At 36.5% G+C, this 21,666-nt stretch overlaps 1 protein-coding gene across 1 annotated transcript in view; it reads left to right on the forward strand.

Annotated features, from left to right (window-relative positions):
• Window positions 1-20,973, forward strand: part of LOC106964808 (acid-sensing ion channel 1-like) — a 79,479-nt gene extending 58,506 nt beyond the window's left edge. Inside the window, exons 3-6 of the mRNA XM_015060518.1 lie at window positions 18,396-18,546; window positions 19,242-19,369; window positions 20,497-20,647; window positions 20,750-20,973. Of these exons, the coding sequence (XP_014916004.1) occupies window positions 18,396-18,546; window positions 19,242-19,369; window positions 20,497-20,647; window positions 20,750-20,958 (639 nt within the window). The 3' untranslated portion in view covers window positions 20,959-20,973. The remainder of the gene's footprint in view (window positions 1-18,395; window positions 18,547-19,241; window positions 19,370-20,496; window positions 20,648-20,749) is intronic.
• Window positions 20,974-21,666: the final 693 nt, after the last annotated feature.

A 21,666-nucleotide genomic window follows, 5' to 3' on the forward strand; every position in this document is an offset into this window, starting at 1 on the left:
CTAATTCCAACCTTAAGTCCAAGCCTAATTCCAAGCCTAATTCCAACTAATTCCAACCTTAATTCCAAGCCTAATTCCAACCTTAATTCCAGGCCTAATTCCAACTAATTCCAAGCCTAATTCCAACTAATTCCAAGTCTAATTCCAACCTTAATTCCAAGCCTAATTACAACTAATTCCAAGCCTAATGCCAACTAATTCCAAGCCTATTTCCAACTAATTCCAAGTCTAATTCCAACCTTAATTCCAAGCCTAATTACAACTAATTCCAAGCCTAATTCCAACTAATTCCAAGCCTATTTCCAACTAATTCCAAGTCTAATTCCAACCTTAATTCCAAGCCTAATTACAACTAATTCCAACCTTAATTCCAAGCCTAATTTCAACCTTAATTCCAAGCCTAATTTCAACTAATTCCAAGCCTAATTCCAACTAATTCCAAGCTTAATTCGAAGCCTAATTTCAAGCCTAATTCCAACCTTAATTCCGAGCCTAATTCCAACTGATTCTAACCTTAATTCCAAGCCTAATTCCAACCTTAATTCCAAGCCTAATTCCAAGCCTAATTCCAACTAATTCCAAGCCTAATTCCAACTAATTCCAACCTTAATTCCAAACTTAATTCCAAGCCTGATTCCAACTGAAGATACCCATTAATTAAAGTCCATCATTAAATCCCGTGGTGAGTGGGTTTCCAGACGTCGTACTGGAAGTGTACAACGAGCAGCATCCATTACGGAGAGTCACGTTTCGCACACAGGTAACACTCCGTCCTCGTCTCAGGCGGACATGCAATCATCTGGCCATGTGGTCTATTTTAAACTCGACAGAAATAACCCGTCATTACCGGGCTCTCCTCAGTCGCAGCTCTTTCAGACCGATTGTGAGCTGCTGCATCGCACAGAGCAGAGTTTGCTCTGACAGTGCAGCAGTAAACAGGCAGGAGCAGCAAAGCAACCGGCGCTCCTGTGAGTCAAGAAGGGCTGAAGCTGAGATCAACCGTCACAAAAACTACATTTGTTCAGTCACGGGGTTTGTGCTGCAATTTTCCTCCTGGAAGTGGTTGATTTTATTCTTCTATTTGAGCTTAAAGCCAAATATTTCAATGAGGAAATGATGCAGTAATGCTGACATATAATAAATATAAAAAGCTATATAAATCTATGCTTGTATTTGTGCTAATTTTCCCTGAGCAAGACCCAACAGGAAGACAAAATACATGGAAAATCTTAACACTACTTACAAACCTCTGTGCAAACATACATACACCTCAACCCAATTTATTAAAAGTCTTTTGATTGTTTTCAGAAATAATTTTTCCCTGACCTGAAAAAAAATGTACAAATCCTTTAAACGAAACATCTAATGGCCTTCAGGAGGATTCATTCATATTCAGTGAATTAGAGCATCGCTGAAAAGTTCATTTATTTCAATAACTTATTTCACTAAGTGAAACAAATGACAGAATAATGGCAGACAAATGTTTTCTATCTGTTATCAATGTTAATTATGATGCTTTTCTGTTTACAGCAAATTAAAACATTTGAGATTAGAGCATTACATCAGACCAATAAAAGCATTTTTTAACAGAAATCTGAGCTTATTAAAAATCATGTTCAATAGCTGGTTGACAAAAAAAAAACATTTAACACAGTGAATCCTAATTTATTAGTACAAAAGGTGACAATATGGAATGAAGAGGTTTCATAGTTATTGTGAAGTTGGGAGATGTTTGTTTTAAATATTTGGACGTTATGTGTGGAGTTCCTCAAGGCTCAGTGCTTAGTCCCACATTGTTCATAATTCATGTATTCATTCCCTATTGCACCTGAGATAAACAGTTATTAAAGGATGCAACTCGTTAAATGAAAACAAGCTCTCCTTAAACCTGAATAAAACAGAAATAATTAGTTGGGAAGTGCCGATCACACAGAGGAATGTAGATACAGGGGTGAATATTGAAAGAGCTGATGAAGATACATTTTTAATTGTCATTATTGATTCAAAATTCAGAAATGCTCCAGGTAAAGTCTCAAAACATATCTCTGTTAAATAAGTCAAGTCTGTCATAAACCAAAAGCTTCGCACCTTATTTAAGAATCTGCGCAGAGATCTGGAGCAAAACTGCACTGCAGGCATTAACAACACTGCAAAAAAGAGCAATAATTCATAAGGTGGGATATCGAGGTAATACTAACACACTATTTGTACAATCTAAATTATTCAAATTCACTGACATAGTGAAACTACTCAAAGTAAAAAAGCAACAAATAACAGAAAACATTCCAAACCTGTTTAGGAAATCACAGTTTAAAATTGAAAATATGCTTTTTATAAAAATCTGTATTACTTCATGAATATGTACAAGAATACTTACAGTATGTAGCAAAATGTCAAAACCTTTGCTTTACATATTCAAGGCAGTGGGTGGAAGTGCAAATTTATCTATATTCCCACTTTTTATCCATTTATCTTCACATCGCCTACATAACCTTACACATATTACATGAATCCAATAAACGACACACACTCTTTTAATAGTTAACCCATCGATGTAATCTCTATTTAAGTTAAATTTCTGATTCAGATTTAATTAGATTTAGTTAAGAACAAACAGAATTTTGTTTGAATTGACAAAGAAAACATAAAAAAAAACGAAAACACCTACAAAAATAATAGCAGTAATAATATTATCCACATTACTTCATTTTTTTTCCTAATTGCTCTGAATTTACACATTTTAATCTGGACACTTATTCTAATTTATTAAATGTGACTGAATGTCTTTTCCCCAGACTGTTCTCAATTAAATTAAAACCAAAAGACACAAATGCATTATGCACAGAAAACAAATGGTGACTTATATCCATGAAGGAACCAACTAGTAAGATAACAATAAACTCATAAGAGCTGCAAGAAAATGGGCGTCATTGTATTCCCTTCAGTTTATAACCAACAATTTATTCCTCCTTCTCTCCGTATGTTTGTGCAGAAGCCCAGTAGGCACAAACTGAGAGCATATTTCACAGCCAGCTGTGTTTAGTTTTAATCACAAGTTTGTAAGAGATGCTCACAGTCGGTTGCAGTCTGCAGCTTCTACACTAAATTTCACAAAGTCATTTATACTTCTCCTTTATGTAAGCAGAACGAGTTGATTATTATGTAATAACTGTGACAGTTTAAGAGCTAAAGAGTATGAAATACTAAGAGAAATATGCAGCCATTTGCAACTCTTTTAATTTTTTTTATTTTTACTGTGGTCCATTAGTACTTTGAACTTTGCGAATTTGACCCAAATGGCCAAAAGTTTGGACACCATTAATCTACACCAGTGTTTTTCAACCTTTTTTGAGCCAAGGTACATTTTTTTAGTTGAAAAAATCACGAGGCACACCACCAACCAAAAATGTAAACAAAGATACTCTGTAGCCGCCTATATTGTATATAGTCATTCTTATCAACGTGTCTTGAATAGGAATCAAATAAACACAAAAATTTATTTTTATCATATTTTACATTTCTTATTTCAAATTGCACTTAACATGTCACTTCAAAAATACACCTGAACAGGGCCACAACACTGTTGTGTGTGTGTTTAACATTCATGCATCACTAATTATCTTGTTTTAATGTAAAATGCTCTGTACCTGCTGCCATCTAGTGGTAAGAAAATTACATGATTACGCCGCTAGTCACTACTACAGCAAGACACTCAAAGATGGCATTATTTGCAGATAATTAATTCGTTTTCAAAAAATCTTTTAAGACCAATTACCGTATTTTCCAGACTATGAGCTATAAACCGCACCTTCAAATTTTTTGACTTCCAATGATTCTCTTCCTGCTAAAGAGCCCCCTGGTGGTTGAAGAAAAATCCACAGAAAAGCCGCATGTTCAAAGTGTAGGAAAAAAGTAGCAGTTTATAATCCGGAAAATACGGTAGGTGAGATTGGGTAATTTCCACTGCACACCCGACGATCACTCACGGTACACTAGTGTGCCGCGGCACAGTGGTTGAAAAACACTGATCTACACAATTCATTTCACATTTACTGGCCTGTTTGAGGTGCAAAATCAAAATATATTCATGTTTTATTTTTACATAATTTTTATTTTTTAAATCCAGCCTTGGTGCATTTATCCTGTAAGGAACAGAAGTCCATATTGAGAAAAATTGTATCGACCTTAGAGAAAACCAGTGATCTTGTAGAAAATATTATTTCTTTATAACATTTTTTTCTCTTACTAATATCAAAGATGGGATTTTCCATGTACCATTATACTGCTGTAATAAGTCTCTGCAAGTGCACTTTGAGCATAGAAAATATGCAGAAAAATAAATAAACAATGAATTCCTGGTAACAGTGAACTTGTAATAAATTAAATATAGAATCTGTAAACTATATTCCTACAGAATGTGATGATTTTATTTAATATTAAGAGATTTTTAGCTGCTTTATCTACAAGACAAATTACTGCACAAATGATTTAAAAAAGAAAAATGTCAAGCAGTCAATAACAAGAAGTTTGAACAAGAAATCAAACGACATCTAAAACCTAAAAAGTCTGCAGAACGTAATTCAAGGTATATTCGTTTCCACTATTTAGGCCTTTAATGCCAAAAAATCAGTAGGAGAGAAAATAAAATTCTTGGAAACGTATACGAGTTAAACAGGCTGAACTTTAATATTCATCGTTCATCTAATTATCACGATTTGAAACTTCTCAGAATACTTTTCTTCCAGTGTTTCTGCAGAGAAGCTGCGAGTGGGCCGAGGATATTAGCAGAGTGGACTGTGTGCCTGCGACATGGGAAACCCCTGAGGTGTGATTGTGAGGATCACACAACTCTTACACTGATTCTTTTCAACCCAGAGACACAATTTGGCCTGAAGAGTCAATTCAGGTTATTAACTGACATTATAATGTCGCTGTTTAAGCGAAATGCTAATTTATATTTTTAAAAATACTTTCTTGAGAGCTGATTTGAACACTTAAATGTAATTTGGTGCAATTACCTACAACTACTCCAACATTACAAAGAGCAAAGGGGACGTATTATGCTACAAACATTTTGTACGTTTTTGTACTTCCAGTCGGGTCTCCACTGCTTCTTTTAAAGTGATTTATTTAAGCGTTTAAATAAATCACTTTCCAGGTTTTTTGCAATAAATTAATGTTTTTTGGCGTTTGGAAAACGACCCGTTTCAAAAACCTGAATGTAACATCACAAATCAGTAGTCACTGTCCCGTCACCTAGCAACCCCTGGGAAGCCCAGCTCGCTACCTAGCAACCCAAGCTGAGCTCCAGCACATTTATCCAGCTGATTTTACTGCTGTATGTGCTGTACAATGGCTGCTGGAAAAGACAAAGTGTTTTGTTGCTGACTTACCAACCAGAAACCACTTGCTGCATCGTTATTGGTTGTACTGGATGCTCTACTAATGCTTTTCAAAGATGTGCGGTTGCATAATTGCACTTTTTTTTTAAGTCAATTTCACACGCAAGTGTAAAATTGAATAAATTGACTAAAATCTCATTACATAAGAATGATTTTGTGCAAGAAAAACACATTTTATTTACCCCATATACCTATGCTTTAAACTTTTATTCTGGTTCATCGTTTGAAGGATTTTATTATTTCTACATATGTAGGTAAATAAAAGTTGCACTCAAGCCACCTTGGAGTCTTGGTAGGTCTGTTTCTGTGCAGTCAGGAGGGAAACTTGGTGAAGAAGCAGCTCAGAGAGGAGCGACCGTCTTCCTCCTTCCCTGCCATTTCTCACGCTGCCGAATGTGAGCGTGGGATGTGTGTCGCATGGCTGGCTCGCGCAGGCTGACAGGAGATTTGTAGGCGATTGTAGTGATGATTGAGACGTGCAGGCAGGAGGCAGGCAGAGGAGGTTTTAGCATCCCATATGGATCGGCTCATCGAGATGCACTGACCGGGGAGTTCCTGTCCAAGAGCATTCCCATGTCACAATTAACTGGTGTGGGCTGTGGATGTTTAATTTTCAAACATATATCATGCTTTTCTTGCACTGCTTGGCTTCTGCTCACTTGATTCTGCTTGACAGTCCATGTTAAACAAGTAAAAAGTGAAAATTTGACTTCAAACTAAAAGATCTTCAGCTTCTCAGGGGGAATGTGAGCGAGCGCGCTAACATCTCTCGTCAGTATTCCCAAGATTATATTTAACATTCAGCTCATCGTCTGCTCTCTGGAGATGTTTTGATACATTTCAGCAGAAAATCTCTGATTTTATGTTTCAGTTACCAGTAGAGTAAATTTCCTCACAGCTGTTTGGGTCGTGTTGCTGCTCTCCATCTACCATGATTGCTTTAAAACATCAATTAGTTGTCCTCAGAGACTGGCAAAAGCCTCTGCTCAATCAGTCATCGTGGTTCTGTTACAGATTTCCTGTTTTTCCGTCTCCCCTTATTTACTCACTGATTCATATCCGATCTTTTATTTCTACTGTAAAGAAACATTGGTGCTATTTTTAGCTGGACGTGTCAAGCTTTCAGGAGAAGAAATGCTCATCACAGTTTTCCAATTAAAAACCAAGTAAAATATTTTAATTATAAGATATTATTTAAACATAAAAATAAATAATAATTTCAGTTTTAGGTGCTCACTGCAGATTTCTACTGGTTTATAAGTTCCAGATTTGTTTTAATTTAAAATACTTCTTATCACTCAGTCAGTTTTAGATGTGCAAAGTTATTTGAATTTCAAATAATTTCATTTGGATTTCTGACTAGAATTATTCGGATCTTTATCAACTTTTTCTCTCCATTGATTTGTTAGATAATTAGTGACTAAACGCATGTGGTTAATTTGATACACTTAAAAAAAAAACACCACAAGAAAATGACTTTTACACAAAAAATTGCTGCAGAAACCCTTTTTCCTCTCGACTGTTTGAGCTGTGAGAAAGCTCCAGTTTCTCCAACATTTTCATGTTTTGCATCTCATCGAAAAGAAACTGCAGGAGCCGTGTGACTGAATATAGAAAACCTGTCTGTGTTTAGTTAACTACTCTGTTGGTTTGCTTTGCTTTGATGATTATTTAGAGAACAAATTTTTGAAAAACATTTGCCGTGTTTTTGCACCAGGACTTTCTCTGTCTCACAAGTCACTGGTGCATAATTAAAATCTACTAATTTTGCTGCCACACTTTGAATCAGAATATTATTTAAATCTAGTTTAAACACCCCGACATGAACATGTTTCGGGTATAACTGCACCTGTTTTTGGGTGGTTTTAAGTTGTTACAGAATTATAAATATACTCACTTATTAAAACACTAAATAGTGTTAAAATATATCTGCCTCCCTTCAAAACAGACAGTTTCACCATTGATTGTACTGTAGTTATCTTACTTTAACTAACTTTAATGCACTGAAGGCTGTAACAAGCAGCCATATGAGCTATACTTCAATTTTTTATTTATTATTTATGTTATTACGACACTTTCCTTGTTGGACAGATTACGTTTTATACTATATTCTCCTTTATGCGAATGTCTGCAGCGCACCGTCGTCGTTTTATAGTGATTATAAAGGTTTTAATTGACCTTTCGCTGTTTTCCTAATTTTAAATTCACTCTGCCAGGCTCCAATAAAGCGAAGGTCAGCACAGTCCTGACTTTCAGATCAGGCCATCTCTGAAAGCCAGATACAACTTTAGTGAACACATACTTCCATTTTTCTCTCTTTTTTTAATGTGCTTTCTGGTTTCCTGCGGTCTCCAGGGATGCCCCCTTACTCAGCACTATGATTCTATCACCTCCGAAGGTGATGGGTACCGAGAGCTGGACAGTCTTCTGGGAAAAGGATGAGAGAGGAGGAGGCTCTGTCTCTACTGGCCTGTGAAATATTCATCAAATGAGGCAGGAGTGGGTGGGGAAGTGGAGCAGGAGAAGGAGCGGAGTCGCCAGGGAAAAGAACATCATAGTTCAGGAGACGCGCGGGAGAACAATGCAAGCCAGGGAGGAAGGAAGAGCCTGGGGACAAGAATTACTTTTATTGTGCAGTATCCGGTTGCTTTAATCCCACATAAAGAAAGAAAATCCTATATCTGGGAAGGCTTCATGTTATTAATTTACAAAGACGAGACTGATGTTGGATTTCTTGAGCAATAACAATTTGACATGCTGCAATTTTCTACAAGTGATGAAGAAGTTAGGTCAGCAGCTGCTTTTAGATTTCTCATTACTGCTCGGCTGTCAATAAGCATCAGGTGTGCCGGCTGTTCACAACGATTAGGTGATAAATAACGCAGCGCTGCCCTTCACCCTGTGCGGCAGCAAACATGAGATCCCCAAGTCAATGCGCTGAAACCGCTGATTTACATGATCAATTCTCATTCATTATTCTGACTGCGACCTTCAAAAAAAAAGAGGAAAACCGTTTATTTGCTTTCGGGTTTTGTAGATTCCTTTTCCCACAATCAAACAAACAACAAATCCCTTGAAGCGGCTAAGAATCCTTTCTGCACAGGACTGAGAAGACCACAGATAAATCACCTAAACAACCCCCAACTAACTTTCTTCTCTTAGTAGATTTTTTTACATAAATTTATGACTGCCAGACTTGCACTGTCTCGCTCTGCACTGTCCTGCAACTTCTAGATGCATCTCTGCTCCAACCAGACTTTTGCAAAGCAGGTAAATCAGTTTTGTGATTCAGGTGTGTTGCATCTAAAAGCTGCATGACTGGAGTTACAAACTTCGTTTTCTGTTTTCCTGATTTTCCAAATCTTATCACCGCTGGTTCTGTTTTGCATTTCATTCAGAAACGTCTTTGCAAATGCATATCTGGAAAGTATGTATTTAGCCCTTTTTCTTCAGATATGTCCATATAAAATACACAAAACCCAAATGCCTTCATTCTATTTAGAGACACCCAAGACAAAAAATCATGTTGACTGCTCACCTGCCTGCAGTCCTGTAAAACAATATGAGAGGGGCATTATTGCCGGATGTCGCCTGAACCAGTCCCCACTATAAAACATGGTGGAAGCAGTATCATCCTGAGGGGATACGTTTGTTCAGCAGAGACAGGGAAGCAGGTTGGAGGTAGTAAGATGATAGATGGAGTTAAAAAGAGGATAAGCCTGGAAGAAAACCTGTTGCTAAGGAGACAGAGGCAGAGATTCAGCATCATGCAGGACAGCATGAAGGCAGAGCTGCAGTGAAATAATTTCAATAAAAACAGATCTATGTGTCAAAATCCAGACCTAAATCCTGTTAAAACTTTGTGATGGATTTTTAACTGTTTTTAAAAGAAGAACGGACAAAGATTTCAGTCTCCATGAGCAAATCTGGTAAATAAATACAAGAAAAGACTTTCAGTATTAGCAGACTCTACCATGCTTTGACTCAGAGGACTAAACACAAATATTTACCAGATTAAGATTTACATTTGTCTGAAAATGTATCTTTTCTTTTAACGTTGCATTTAAAGCTTAAAGTCTCACTAATCTAATAGAAGTTTGTGAAAATGTGGAAACGTTTAAGGATCATGGATGTATGTGCAACACGGTGCAGCATCGGCCCGTTGTCGCATTCATGTGGTTGGTATTAAACACAACAGAAAGTTTAATTACAATGCAACAAGGGAGTCTTGAATTGACGAATAAACTCTTTGACTGAACTGAATATGTTTTGTTTCCGGCTGCGCATTTACCAGTAATTGATTGTTGCTGATTGTTTTCTCTGTGCTGCACATTCATCTTCGACGTGATTAATGCCACGATAAACCTTGATCACTTTGACGAATGGCTGTTCTGAGGCGGCGGCGGCGGCTCTTCCTGCTGGTGAAAACAAGCAGGCATTGCTTAGGCGCTTGTGACGGGGGCGATGTCTGAACGATAAATTCTGCAAATAGTTTTGGCTTTTGGAATTCCTTACTATTTTTTTCCAAGATTTTATCTGTTTCTGTATACAAAGTATTTAATTTAAAACTTCAAATTTCAGCCAAATTCAGACAGAAGTGGTTAGAAGCAGAGTGTAAATTACCCTGGATTAGAGTTTACTCCATAGAAATTGTGGTTTTTAATATTATCATTTGTTGTAGTTACTAAATATTCCACTGAATAATTATTTGGATTATAAACTAAACAAAGGTACATGTACTGTACTGTTTTCTTTAGGCCTCCTAATCATTAGTTTTCATGGTGTGTGCAAAGAAATTATTAAAAATGTTCATTTTAAATCAGTTTCCAAATATAATGTGACATTTAACAAGTACAGAAGTGAAAATGAAACAAAGATAAATGACACATCAACATAACTGAACACTGAAATTGAACCAAAATCAAAAAAGTATTTTTTTGCTAACTTACTGTTTAGATCATATTAATAGTGTAAAAAAATGAAATAAATCCTCCTGGTTTATTTTTTACCACATAATTTTAACAGAAGTCTATTAAAGAAGCTTATGGAGAGCTTTAACATCACAGCATCTTTCCCATCCTTTAGATTAAAATGTTTTAATCTGATTTTGGTCTCCACAAAGCAAAGCATTTCAGTAGAAAAGGACACAGATCTGCTCTCTTTGTCTGTTTAAAACATTACTTTTGTGAGAATACCTTCCCGTCTCCTTTGATCTCACTTCAAAGTACAGCACAGTTTTCATAAAATGCATTAGATTGAGTCACTGCAGGCTTTCAGCCCATTAGTCTCATACCTAAATGCAGATTTGAATAAAATGTCTTCTTACGACACTTTCAGTCTGACCCTGGTGCAGCTTCTCCGGCTGCCCATCTGTGGAAATACAGAAACTTAAACAGGGTCAGGAAACATGGAGCAGCAAATGAAGCCACAGAGCCCATTTGGTGTGTTTGTGAGGTGGAGTGTCCCTCTCATCAGACACACTCTTTGTGAAAACCATCCTTTGATTGGTCACAGCAAGTCGAAGAGAAGCAGCTTGTTAGGAAATCTCTTCTTACCCCACTAAGATGCCCAAAGAAAGTTTTATTTTGCGCTTTAATTAAAGCACACAGTTTGTATTTTTATCAACTCTTTAGCTTCTTTATTTTGACAGATGGTGACTCAGGATTACTCCGACACTGAAAATATTGCATAGTCTTGTCATTATTAAGACAGGAAAACACAAACATCCTGTGCACATATTTTATTCTCCCTTTGGAGCTGCTTTCGGTTCCACCTGGCTATTAGTCTGGTGAGTCAGCTATTCATCCAGGCCCTAATGGCGGAGGAGGAGCGTGTGGTTTTGCTCTGAGGCTTTTATTTATTTCCATCTTTGTTCTGGTAACATGAGCGATCACAATGAGGCGGCCTTCAAAACCGCCTGCTGAATATTACAGAGACACAGAATGCTAAATTTACTACACAGTGGTTTCTAAGGTAAGTCAAAGAATAAAAATTATTTGGATGAGTTGGTGGAGTTGAGCATTCCAAAGGTAAAAATGCATATTTTAAAGATTTTTCTCAATGTCATATTTGCAGAGAGGATTAAGTTAAGGACAAGTTTCTATTATGCATGCAAAGTGCAACAGACTGATATTTAGTGAGGCCTGCAGACCAACCTGAAGGTTAAAATGTACTCACTGTCTGCACTGTAAAACATCTGAGCTGCATTTAGTTGTGTCTGCTGTCTCCTGCACTTTAAGTCAAATAAATTTAGCGAGTTTTAGATTTTGAACTTTTAAATGTGTGAGTTTGTGAAAGATGAACTTACAGCAGAAAGTTGCGTTAACTTTTTATTCATTTTGTTAAACCTCCAACAGTGGAATGAACTTACTAAAGTTTTTAGGTTAGCACTTAAAAAAAAACTAAAAGAAGATAAAGACAGGAGTGGGAACTATTTCTCAGAATTCTTAGCGGCTTGTTTTTGTATCCTGAGATGGAAGTGCGTTACGTTGATCTGATTCTTTTGTTTGCAAATGTTTATTTTAATGCTTGAAGATAAGGTCCTTTTTACACTAAATGTTTTTGAGCAGAATTCATTGTGATGTTTAATAAAACTCAAATTTTGTTTATGCAATATGAAAAAAGAATTTAGATTATTCTAAAGTAAAATAAGTATTTATATTAACCTGATATTGTGAGTAAAATAAAAGAGAAATGTGGCAGGTGAAGGCAGTTTTTTTTTCCTTGAATATTCTGAAATACTTAAGTGGTTTTAGTTGCAGCATTAAGTTGAAACTCACAATTCAAGATTAATGAACTTAAAAAACTAAGTTTAGACAACTTGTGTTTGTTACTAAATCAACTTCATGAACTTTAATTTCTGAGTTAAAACCAAAATAATTTAATTGTTGACTTTAATTGCATTTTTAAGGCAGCAGGTGGAGTTTCATTTTCAAGTTAAACCACCTTCAAATGTTTTACAGTGTGACAATAGAGTACACTGTAAAAATAATAAAAAAACACATCTTTAATTTATGGTAAAATACCAGCAGCTGTTATTGCCAGAATTTTACCGTATAAATATATAAAACCTGTATATACGGTATACGGTAAGTTTCTGGGAATCACAGCTGCCGTATTTTACAAATTAGAGATGTTTTTTTTTTTACAGTGTATATCTCCCATCTCTAAAAAAAAAACCATTTGTTTGCATTATTTTCAGAAGTATATGCATGAACTCCTTTTAATGCCAGATATTTCGTCTCTTTTTGTGTTGTTAGAGATGACTAAGATACCGTAGATTTGATTGAAAAGTATTTATTTCAGTTGTTTCAGTTGGATTTTAAAAAAATAACTTGTGGCTGAAAGAAAGACAGTAGCCATGGTACGGTAACCATGTAGAAGAAGAAACCATTAACTTTTGTTTTACATGTAAAGTCTGGTGGAAAATTACCAATCACTACCCTAATTTAAAACCTACCTTCACCATAACAAAAGACGCTGTTTTCAACATAGGCCAGGAAACTGGTGCTAATTGAGAAAGACTTCAGGATGGTGCAAAAGTTCACCTCCCAACTGGATAATAACTCTGTACAGCCAGAGATTCAGTGGAGGGTCTTAAATTAAAGCGTATAAATGTGTTAGAATGACCCAATTCAGTTTCAAATCCAGTTAAGTCTGTGGTGGCTTGAAAACTTATGTTCACACAGAGGCTCTTTATCCAATCTGTCTGAGCTTAAGCTATTTTGCGAGGAAAAATGTACCAAAAAATTCAATCTTTGCACGTGTGTAGAGCTGCAGCTGCAATTGAAGTAAAAAATAGTTTGAATTGATTCAGCAGCAACATCAGATTTTAATATGTTATGTACAACTTGGTCCACCAGATGAAACCTAACAAACGTTGTGGCTAAAGATGACAAAATGTGAAAAATCGTAGCTACTTTTGGCACTGAAACCAAATTTGAGGTCAATTTTTCTACTTAGTTACTTTTGTATGAGAAGCAACTATTGACTTCTGATAAAAACGTAATGGTGACAGAAAAAGCAGGAATACAATTAACATAGTAGAGGAAATGCATCTTAAACTTATGTGAAAACCGCTGTGGACACAAACAAAAAGAGAAAAGGTTCGACATTTCAAGCACTGTGGGCCCAAACCAGTGTTTTCTCTAAGAGACATCGCAGAGAGACAACAACAAAAACATCACACTAACAAAAACATCACACCTTTGCAAATCGAGGCCATTTTTGTTTCTGGCAATCAATTTTTCACCATCTAGAAGTTAACAAACAGAGAAGTAAAAAGTGAGACCAGTTTATTTGCATATTTTATGCAGAACAAGAGGACAATAATCTCATAGTCTCTGATTTATGATGTCCCCATAAATATTTTATTCTGCCGTGCAACCAAATCCTTCAGACATGCTCCCATTAGCAGTGGACGTGTAACTACCGTAACACATTAAAATAAATGCTGTGCATAAACATTTCAACATGCTGTTAGCATGCTAACACTAGCAAACAGCTGGCAGCAAGCTAGCAGCCTAAAAAAATGTCTGAGAAGCTTCATACACATGAAGAAAAGCAGAGATGTTTTTGCTATTTTGTATTCCTTAAGCTGAAATCCTGATTGAATTTGTTCTGTTTTGCTTTTGTAACGCTCTTTAGCTTTTATTGTCGCTCTGGTCACTGTTGACTGCTCCTTGCTTGCCTTTCCCAGCGGTAGGTGTTGAAGAATACACCTTAATAACAGTGAAAGTGTTTGCACTTCACCGAGACAGCTTTCAAGTCTTTAAAACCGCCCCTATTAAACAGGGAGAGCGCTAATGGACTGAACGTAGCCTTCTGAGACGTCTTTTAGCCAGTCGCAGATTGGAAGGCTGTATTAAGACCTTGCCAAATGGATGGCAAAGTGCAAGGATTAGCCTTTTAGAGATTCTTTGAAAACCTGACATGGGTATATAAAACAGATATACATAATTATGTGCATAATGACTTATTACCGCTGAGCTCTGTTGAGAGCTTTTCAATGCATGAAAAATTACATGTGAGTGACAGTTTTATAGATCAGAAAGCTACAAACATTACAGTCTGTTTGAAGTATAGAAGATAATTAATTACAGAATGTCAGGAAGGATTGATTTGTAGTTTCTACGTTCTACAGATTGAAATAAATAACTTTTTTTTTTATTCTGGTGCTGAAAACCATTTTTATTGTGCAGAAAAGCTCCACAGACTTTGTTTTGGTGTAGCCTACAGCTGAGGCCGAGTGTCGCCTGAAATAAACTCACATCTGTGGATCGATCACACTGCTGGAGAACATTATGCACCTCTCATATACACCATTTAACATTTATACAATGATTGATTTGTTTATGCCGTGCCGGTCAACGCATTTTTCCTCCGACTGCAGGAGAAAGGACAGAGTCCTTCCTCTTTTACAGATGTTGAGCCAGCCATCAGGCTGTGTGATCAATAGGTGAAAATGAGTGTGTAGAGAGCGCCAACTCCAGCAGAGAGAAGAGGAAAAGAAAAGGAAGACGGTTTTTCATGAAGAGACTTTAAACTCCAAAGGCAGCAGCGTCAGTCAGCCGATCAACACTGAAATATTTCAACAACCTCAGAGTTACTGAACATATTTCTTCTAAATATTCAGCTTTGACCAGTGAGGATTAACTCTGCAAAATGTTTTATTTTATGTAATGTGTCTTGTGTTGCAAATATTGTTTAGTAGATGCAACAAACCAAAAATGACGAACACGTGACGTGATGCCAACACAGAATAAATCATCTGACTGCTGGGATTGTTTGGGACCAATAATAACTAACCTCGAATATTTACATTGTGGCGTCTCTCCTCTTGGCAGGTTTGTGACTTAAAGACTCTCAAACAATACCTGGCTGAAAAATAGTTTTTGTCATTTTACAACGCATCCTGGCAGTTCATGAGCTCCAGACAGAAATCTATTCATACTGAATTTCAGTGCCTGCCAACAGTGTTCTCCAATTTCTGGTCTTCTCCAGGCTCCCATCAGCTCAGACTCATTCCTTTCACTCCAGAAACATTTGACACCTACATTTTCTTCCACACCAAACCACAGCAACATTACGCTTTCAAACTGTCAGACGGCAATATTTTATTTTGCCTGTTGTTTTTCCTCACACAGCACTGAGATGGGAATCCCAAACCGGTTTCTTAATCGTTATTTAAAACCCTTTATGTCCTAAATTTAAAAAGTCCGCTCGGATATGTTTGCTTATTTTAATTGCACGCAGTTCTTTAAATGTCCTGTGAGTAAATATATTTGCCCATAACAACTGGAACTTTCAACATCTAGGAAGCTATTTTCACAATTTACAGTCTGTTAAAAGACACTACGGTATATTACCGTAATAACCCGATATTGGCTGGAAAGCGCAACGTCTCCCCTTTCAGAAACTGCTGGAATTTTTCAGACAGCGCAACATGTGGCGGAATTACGGTACTACAAGTCTTGCTGGATCGGCGGTATGTGTAAGCAGTATGTGACGTAACATCGATGTGCGCATGCGCGTTACCATGAAGTATGCTGGATTGACGGGTATGCCAGTTAGTCGAATACGGACGTCTTTTTTTGTCCTTTTTGTTCTTCATTTGAATGGGTAAATGGATAAAGGGATAAATGACAAATAGATAAATGAAAAAGAGAAATTGGGAAATTGATAATATGAAAAATAAATAAATTAAAAATTGGTTTAATGAAAAAGCTAAATTATTTATTTAACAAATTTTTTATTTATTTCACTCATTTACTTCATTTTTTGATTTATTTTACTCATTTTTTATTTATTTAACCCATTTATTTATTTAGTTAATTTTGGCGCAAATGGCTCTCCATACATTTGGACAAAATAAGTCTTTTCGATCCAAAAAGTCTAGCAGTTTTTGAATCCTAAATTACAAATTTGTGTATTTTGTGTTAGTTGGTTGCTTTGTTTAATAAATAGTGTGATTTCACAGAATATAAATTGTTCTGAAATTATAAAATAGGCTGCCAGAGTGACTGTCAGTGGTGACAGAGTGATTTCCTGAGAGATTGTGTTGCAATAAGTGGAAGAAAGTGCACCGCAATATTTGTAGGAACTAATATGCAAAGTGTGCAAAACTTATTCCAGAAATGTTCAATGTTTAAATGAAATATTACATATTTAATGGGGAAATCTTTTTTAAGAATTTATGTAAATTACTGTGTTTTCATGGAGGATTGTGAATCCAATCACACACTAACTTTTTTATTCGGACATAATTACATAATTATAAATTAGTAGTCCTCAATATATTTATATTATTAGTTTGAACAATTGTTATAATCTGGCACATTTTGATATAAGAGAGAACTGGACCTGAACCAGAACATCTGACTGAATCAATAAGTGATTTCTGCAGATGCTTCTTAGTTTAAAGCAGCTTGTCTTGATAATAAAAGCTTTTATCGAACTTAAAATATTAATAAATGCTTTTTACTTAGTTTGTGGCTGAAGAACTGCAACCTGACATAGAAATATTTGTAAATTTCTCCCATTGGACTTAATGAGCGAAACTGCCACTGTGTGCGTTTCGTGCAATCTGCTTAATAAATCGTGCAGAAATAATAAAGCAAACAACTGATGCAAAAACTGGAGGAGATTATGTTGCTTTGTGAAGATGTTAATTTACAGTTTGTATTAACATGTTAAATTCCCTTGGTCATCTTTCTTATCAGCATCCAACCAGCTTCTCATTAAATCGACATAATGATGGCATTTGCAGTGAGGCAAACTCAAACATTTAGAAGATGTACAAATTTAGATGTATCTTTTTTATGTATAATTGCAGCTTGCAGCATGAAAACTACAAATGTGCAGCAAATGAAACACTTTCAGCTTCACCATTGAGCTTGGTGCATTTATGCCGTCATTTTGGAGACTTGCACTCGGAGCTAAAACCACATTTTGTAATTGCTGTGAAAATTGCTGCACTCAGCCGTTTGAACCCATTTCGAGCTGGGTGTGAATATTTTTGTGATGCTTTCAAAAGACACAGAAAACACATAAACTCCAATTACTCCCAGTCCTGCACTCGTGCTCCCTTCACATTTTCATTTTTGCATATTTTCAGTGTGCAGCACTTGAAAAACAAAGTAAATACCGAGGCCTAATGTGCCTTCCCATCGCCTTTTCAGCGCTGAATGTTTTTCTCCACCTCAGATTGATGTCTGCGTCTGCTGCAACCAGCAGCAGTCCCTCGCTGACTTTTCATGATAGATGGCCCCAAATGTTTAAACTGCCTGCAGCGAGATCCAAACTCTTTCTCGGCAATTACTTGTTTGGGTTGCTCCCTCTAATCATAGATATGTCAGTCTGTGGCAAAAAAAAATGGCGAACAAAAGCTTGCTCCAAGCATCAGAGGCTAAACTCCCGCTATCGCTCTGTCTTCTTCACTTTGCATCCCAACTCTCCGTCGTTCCCTGCCTTGGTTTATGTGACTCACGCAGCACTTAACGGTCTAATGCAAGAGTCCTTCACTGCTTGATATTGTTTGGTTTCTATGAAACTGGGTGCTGTTCGTATTTCACAGAAGCCCGATTTAACATCTGTCTCTCAGCTTTCCTTGAAAATTAAAGCAGCATTCTTCCTGGCTGGGATGCTTGGTCTCCATGGTAACATCAGGTCCATTATAAGTGCCATAAAGAGCGAGCGAGGGAATGTTAAATCGCCAGACTGCCAGTCTCCATCACCTCACTGGGCTGATTGTGTAACTTACACAGCCATGGGGGGAAAAAACGCTTCTTTTTACCATTTTCTTCCTCCTGCTCCTCTTTCTCCCACAGTTTTTCCTCTCTCTGTTTCTGTCATGCTTTATCTGTCAAATACATATACATGTTATCACCAACACCTAAACGCATGCACACATAAACCCCAGAAAGTGAGTGCAACACTGACCCCAAGTGGAAAAGCATGACATGTCATTTCTGAACTTCCTTTGTGTCACTTTAGGTCTTCACTCGCTACGGGAAATGCTACACCTTCAACGCCGGTGGAGATGGGAGTCCTCCGCTCATCACCACCAAGGGCGGCATGGGAAACGGACTGGAGCTCATGCTGGACATCCAGCAGGATGAATACCTGCCAGTCTGGGGAGAAACAGGTCAGAGACCCTTGTGTGTGTGTGTGTGTGTGTGTGTGTGTGTGTGTGTGTGTGTGTGTGTGTGTGTGTAGAAAAAACAAGATTATATATTTTTTTATTATTTCTTAGCTTCAAAACTCAGAAATGTTTGATGATTCAAAAGTTTCAAACTTCATTGTTTTTTTCTAGAAAACTTCTTAAATGAATCTCAAATTTTCCGAGTTGTTTCTATAGCAAACGTTCACATTTTCAACTCAAAAAATTCCTAGTTTTTTCTAGAACATTTCTAAGATTAATGTCAAAATTTCTGACATTTTTCTAGAGACTTCTCAACTTTTCAAACTCCAAAATGTCCTTGTTTTTCTAAGATTAATCTAAAAATTGTAGATTTTTTTTCCTTGCAAATTTCTGGCTTTTGAACCCTTGAATTTTCTTGATTTTCCAGAAAATGTCTTAATTAATCTCAAGTTTTTTTTTTAGAAAGTTTTCAACATTTCAGACTCAAACATTTTCTTGTTTTTTCTAGGAATTTTCTGAGACTAATCTCAAAATGTCTGTTTTTCTAGTAATTTTCTACTTTTAAACCTTAGAAATGTGTTGTTTTTCTAGAAAATTTCAAAGTTTTCTCTAGTAAAAAAGTCTTTCGTGTAAGCTTACTCCTTTTTTCTATCTCTTATCAGTTATCTCACACTCTCTTCACCTTTGTCTCCCCTCAGATGAGACTTCCTTTGAAGCTGGGATCAAAGTTCAGATACACAGTCAGGAGGAGCCGTCCTTCATCGACCAGCTAGGATTTGGTGTTTCACCAGGATTCCAGACGTTTGTGTCCTGCCAGGAACAGCGGGTACGAACTCTAGAGTCTGGAACGTAGATTTCTGCCTCCTTTTTTCACCTTTGTTTTTCACCTTTGTTATGTGCACATAACATTTATGTTATGTGCACATAACATAAATGAAGTTATGTGCACCAGAGTATGCAGGAAACAGATACTGAAGTCTTTTTTAAAAAAAATGCAGCTTAAAGAACCATCTGTTACTATACAGTGCAGGTCATGATGTTGATAATATTCCTAAATCTTTGGGGTGATGTAATGGGCGACCAATATCTGGAGCATATCAGTCCTCTACCAATCAAACAGTTTGATTCCAGCCTATTTAAAACACACCAAACAAACTGAAGAGACACAAGACTTTTATCTTCAAAAATCAATTATAAAATCAGACATCATTTTTAATTCTTTGTGTTTTATCAGTTTTCGAGTCAAAATCCCAACAACAAAGAAGGTATAATTTATTTAATGAAGTACTAAGCTGCATAAACTTTCCTGCCTGCAAAGTTCAGCTTTAACACTTTTAAATGAAAACATGTTAATGATAAATACAAATATTTCAAACTTATGATAAATAATTTTGAAATATTGGTAATTTTGTCCTGCCGGTCAGTGCGTGCTGGCAGTTCCCAATTGCAGACATTGTTTGACTATGAGAAACAAAAAATATAGGAAAATCGATGCAAAAATAGTCGGTTTGATTTTTTGATTTGATGTTTTTCTTGACTGCATAGATTTAAAATCTGAACATTTTCTGATAAATAAGCATCCAAAGCATCTCATCTTTTTAGTTTTTCCACTTGAAAATAAGTAATAAACTAACTAGCAGCATTTAAGAGAAATGTATTTGTCAATTACAACAAAATGTTGCCTTATTTTTCATCAGATAACCTGAGATTATGTATAAGAAAGAATGACACTACATGGTATTAATCGTAGTAAGAAAATACAGCCCAGTTTGTTTTACTGTTTTACTTTCTTGATTTTTAATTTTTAATCAATTTCTGCAGCCTATCTTTCGTCCATGCTGCTCTTTCCTTTACCTACTATTTAATCCTCCTCATATTTCAAACTGCTTCATCCTCAGCTTTTAAAGGTTTAATTTGATTTATGAAGACCAGACATGTTTGTTGTCATTACAGCTCATATATCTTCCTCCGCCCTGGGGGGACTGTAAGGTGACGCCCATGGATTCAGACTTCTTCGACACTTACAGCATCACCGCCTGCCGCATAGACTGCGAGACGCGCTACCTGGTGGACAACTGCAACTGCCGCATGGTGCACATGCCTGGTAGGACATCTGCGGTATTGAAGTTAAATCAATACATGTCTGTGGATGCTTGGACAAGCGAAACAGAGGAATGCATTCATGTGTGTGTTGCTTGTGCTGCAGGCGACGCTTCCTTCTGCACCCCCCAGATGTACAAAGAGTGTGCTGACCCAGCTCTTGGTAAGGAAGGTTACCGTCCTGCAGTGATGCACTTCAGAACATGTTTGCATTTTAAGGATTCAGAATGCACCACCAAAGCACTTTCTCTCACTCTGACTTTAGTTTTTAGGTTGTTTGTTTATGAGATAGACCCAAATGAAATGGAAGGATAACTTTATTTTAAAAAAATCAAATCTGTACAGGAAATATTTGTATTCAGCCATGCTGAGTCGATACTTTTTAGAACAACTTTTTGCTTCAAATTAAACTAAAAATCTTTTGAGGTCTGTCTTCACAAACTCGTCACATTTAAGGACAGAAATTTTTGCTCATTCATCTTTGCAAAACAGATCAAGCTCAGTCAGATTGGAGGGGATTGATAGAGGATATTTGGATATATGATTTTACTCTAAACACAAATAACTTTTAATACAAGGTTTTGTTTCTTTTTCTTCTTTTTCTTGAACAATGAATTCAGAGTTGTTGTCATTGGGGCCTGCCATAGCATTACATAGAGAAGGGTAGTGACTGCCTTGTGAAGCATGAGCTATTATGAGACATTGTTTAGCCTTTTCCCTAAAGTTAGCAATTAGCTAATTTTCTTAGTAATTAGACATGTTTAGCATACTGAATGGAGTAAGACAAATAAAAAAAAAAACATGCTAGTGATGCTCCACATGCTACTGCCAGCATTTAGGTTAACATTAGCATTTTGGCTAATTTTAGCTTATACACTAATTTTAACATACAGTATGGCATACGTCCATGTTACTCAACATGCTTGAGTCTCTCCACATGCTGTTCAATCAGTGGTGGGCCGTCAGGGCCTGCAAGGCCTTCTCTGCTGGCCTAAAAATATCTGAATCACAGACTGATGTTAA

The sequence above is a fragment of the Poecilia latipinna genome, unplaced genomic scaffold (assembly GCF_001443285.1).
Source record: "Poecilia latipinna isolate Pla-1442-1.1 unplaced genomic scaffold, P_latipinna-1.0 Scaffold1722, whole genome shotgun sequence".
Classification (NCBI taxonomy): domain Eukaryota; kingdom Metazoa; phylum Chordata; class Actinopteri; order Cyprinodontiformes; family Poeciliidae; genus Poecilia; species Poecilia latipinna.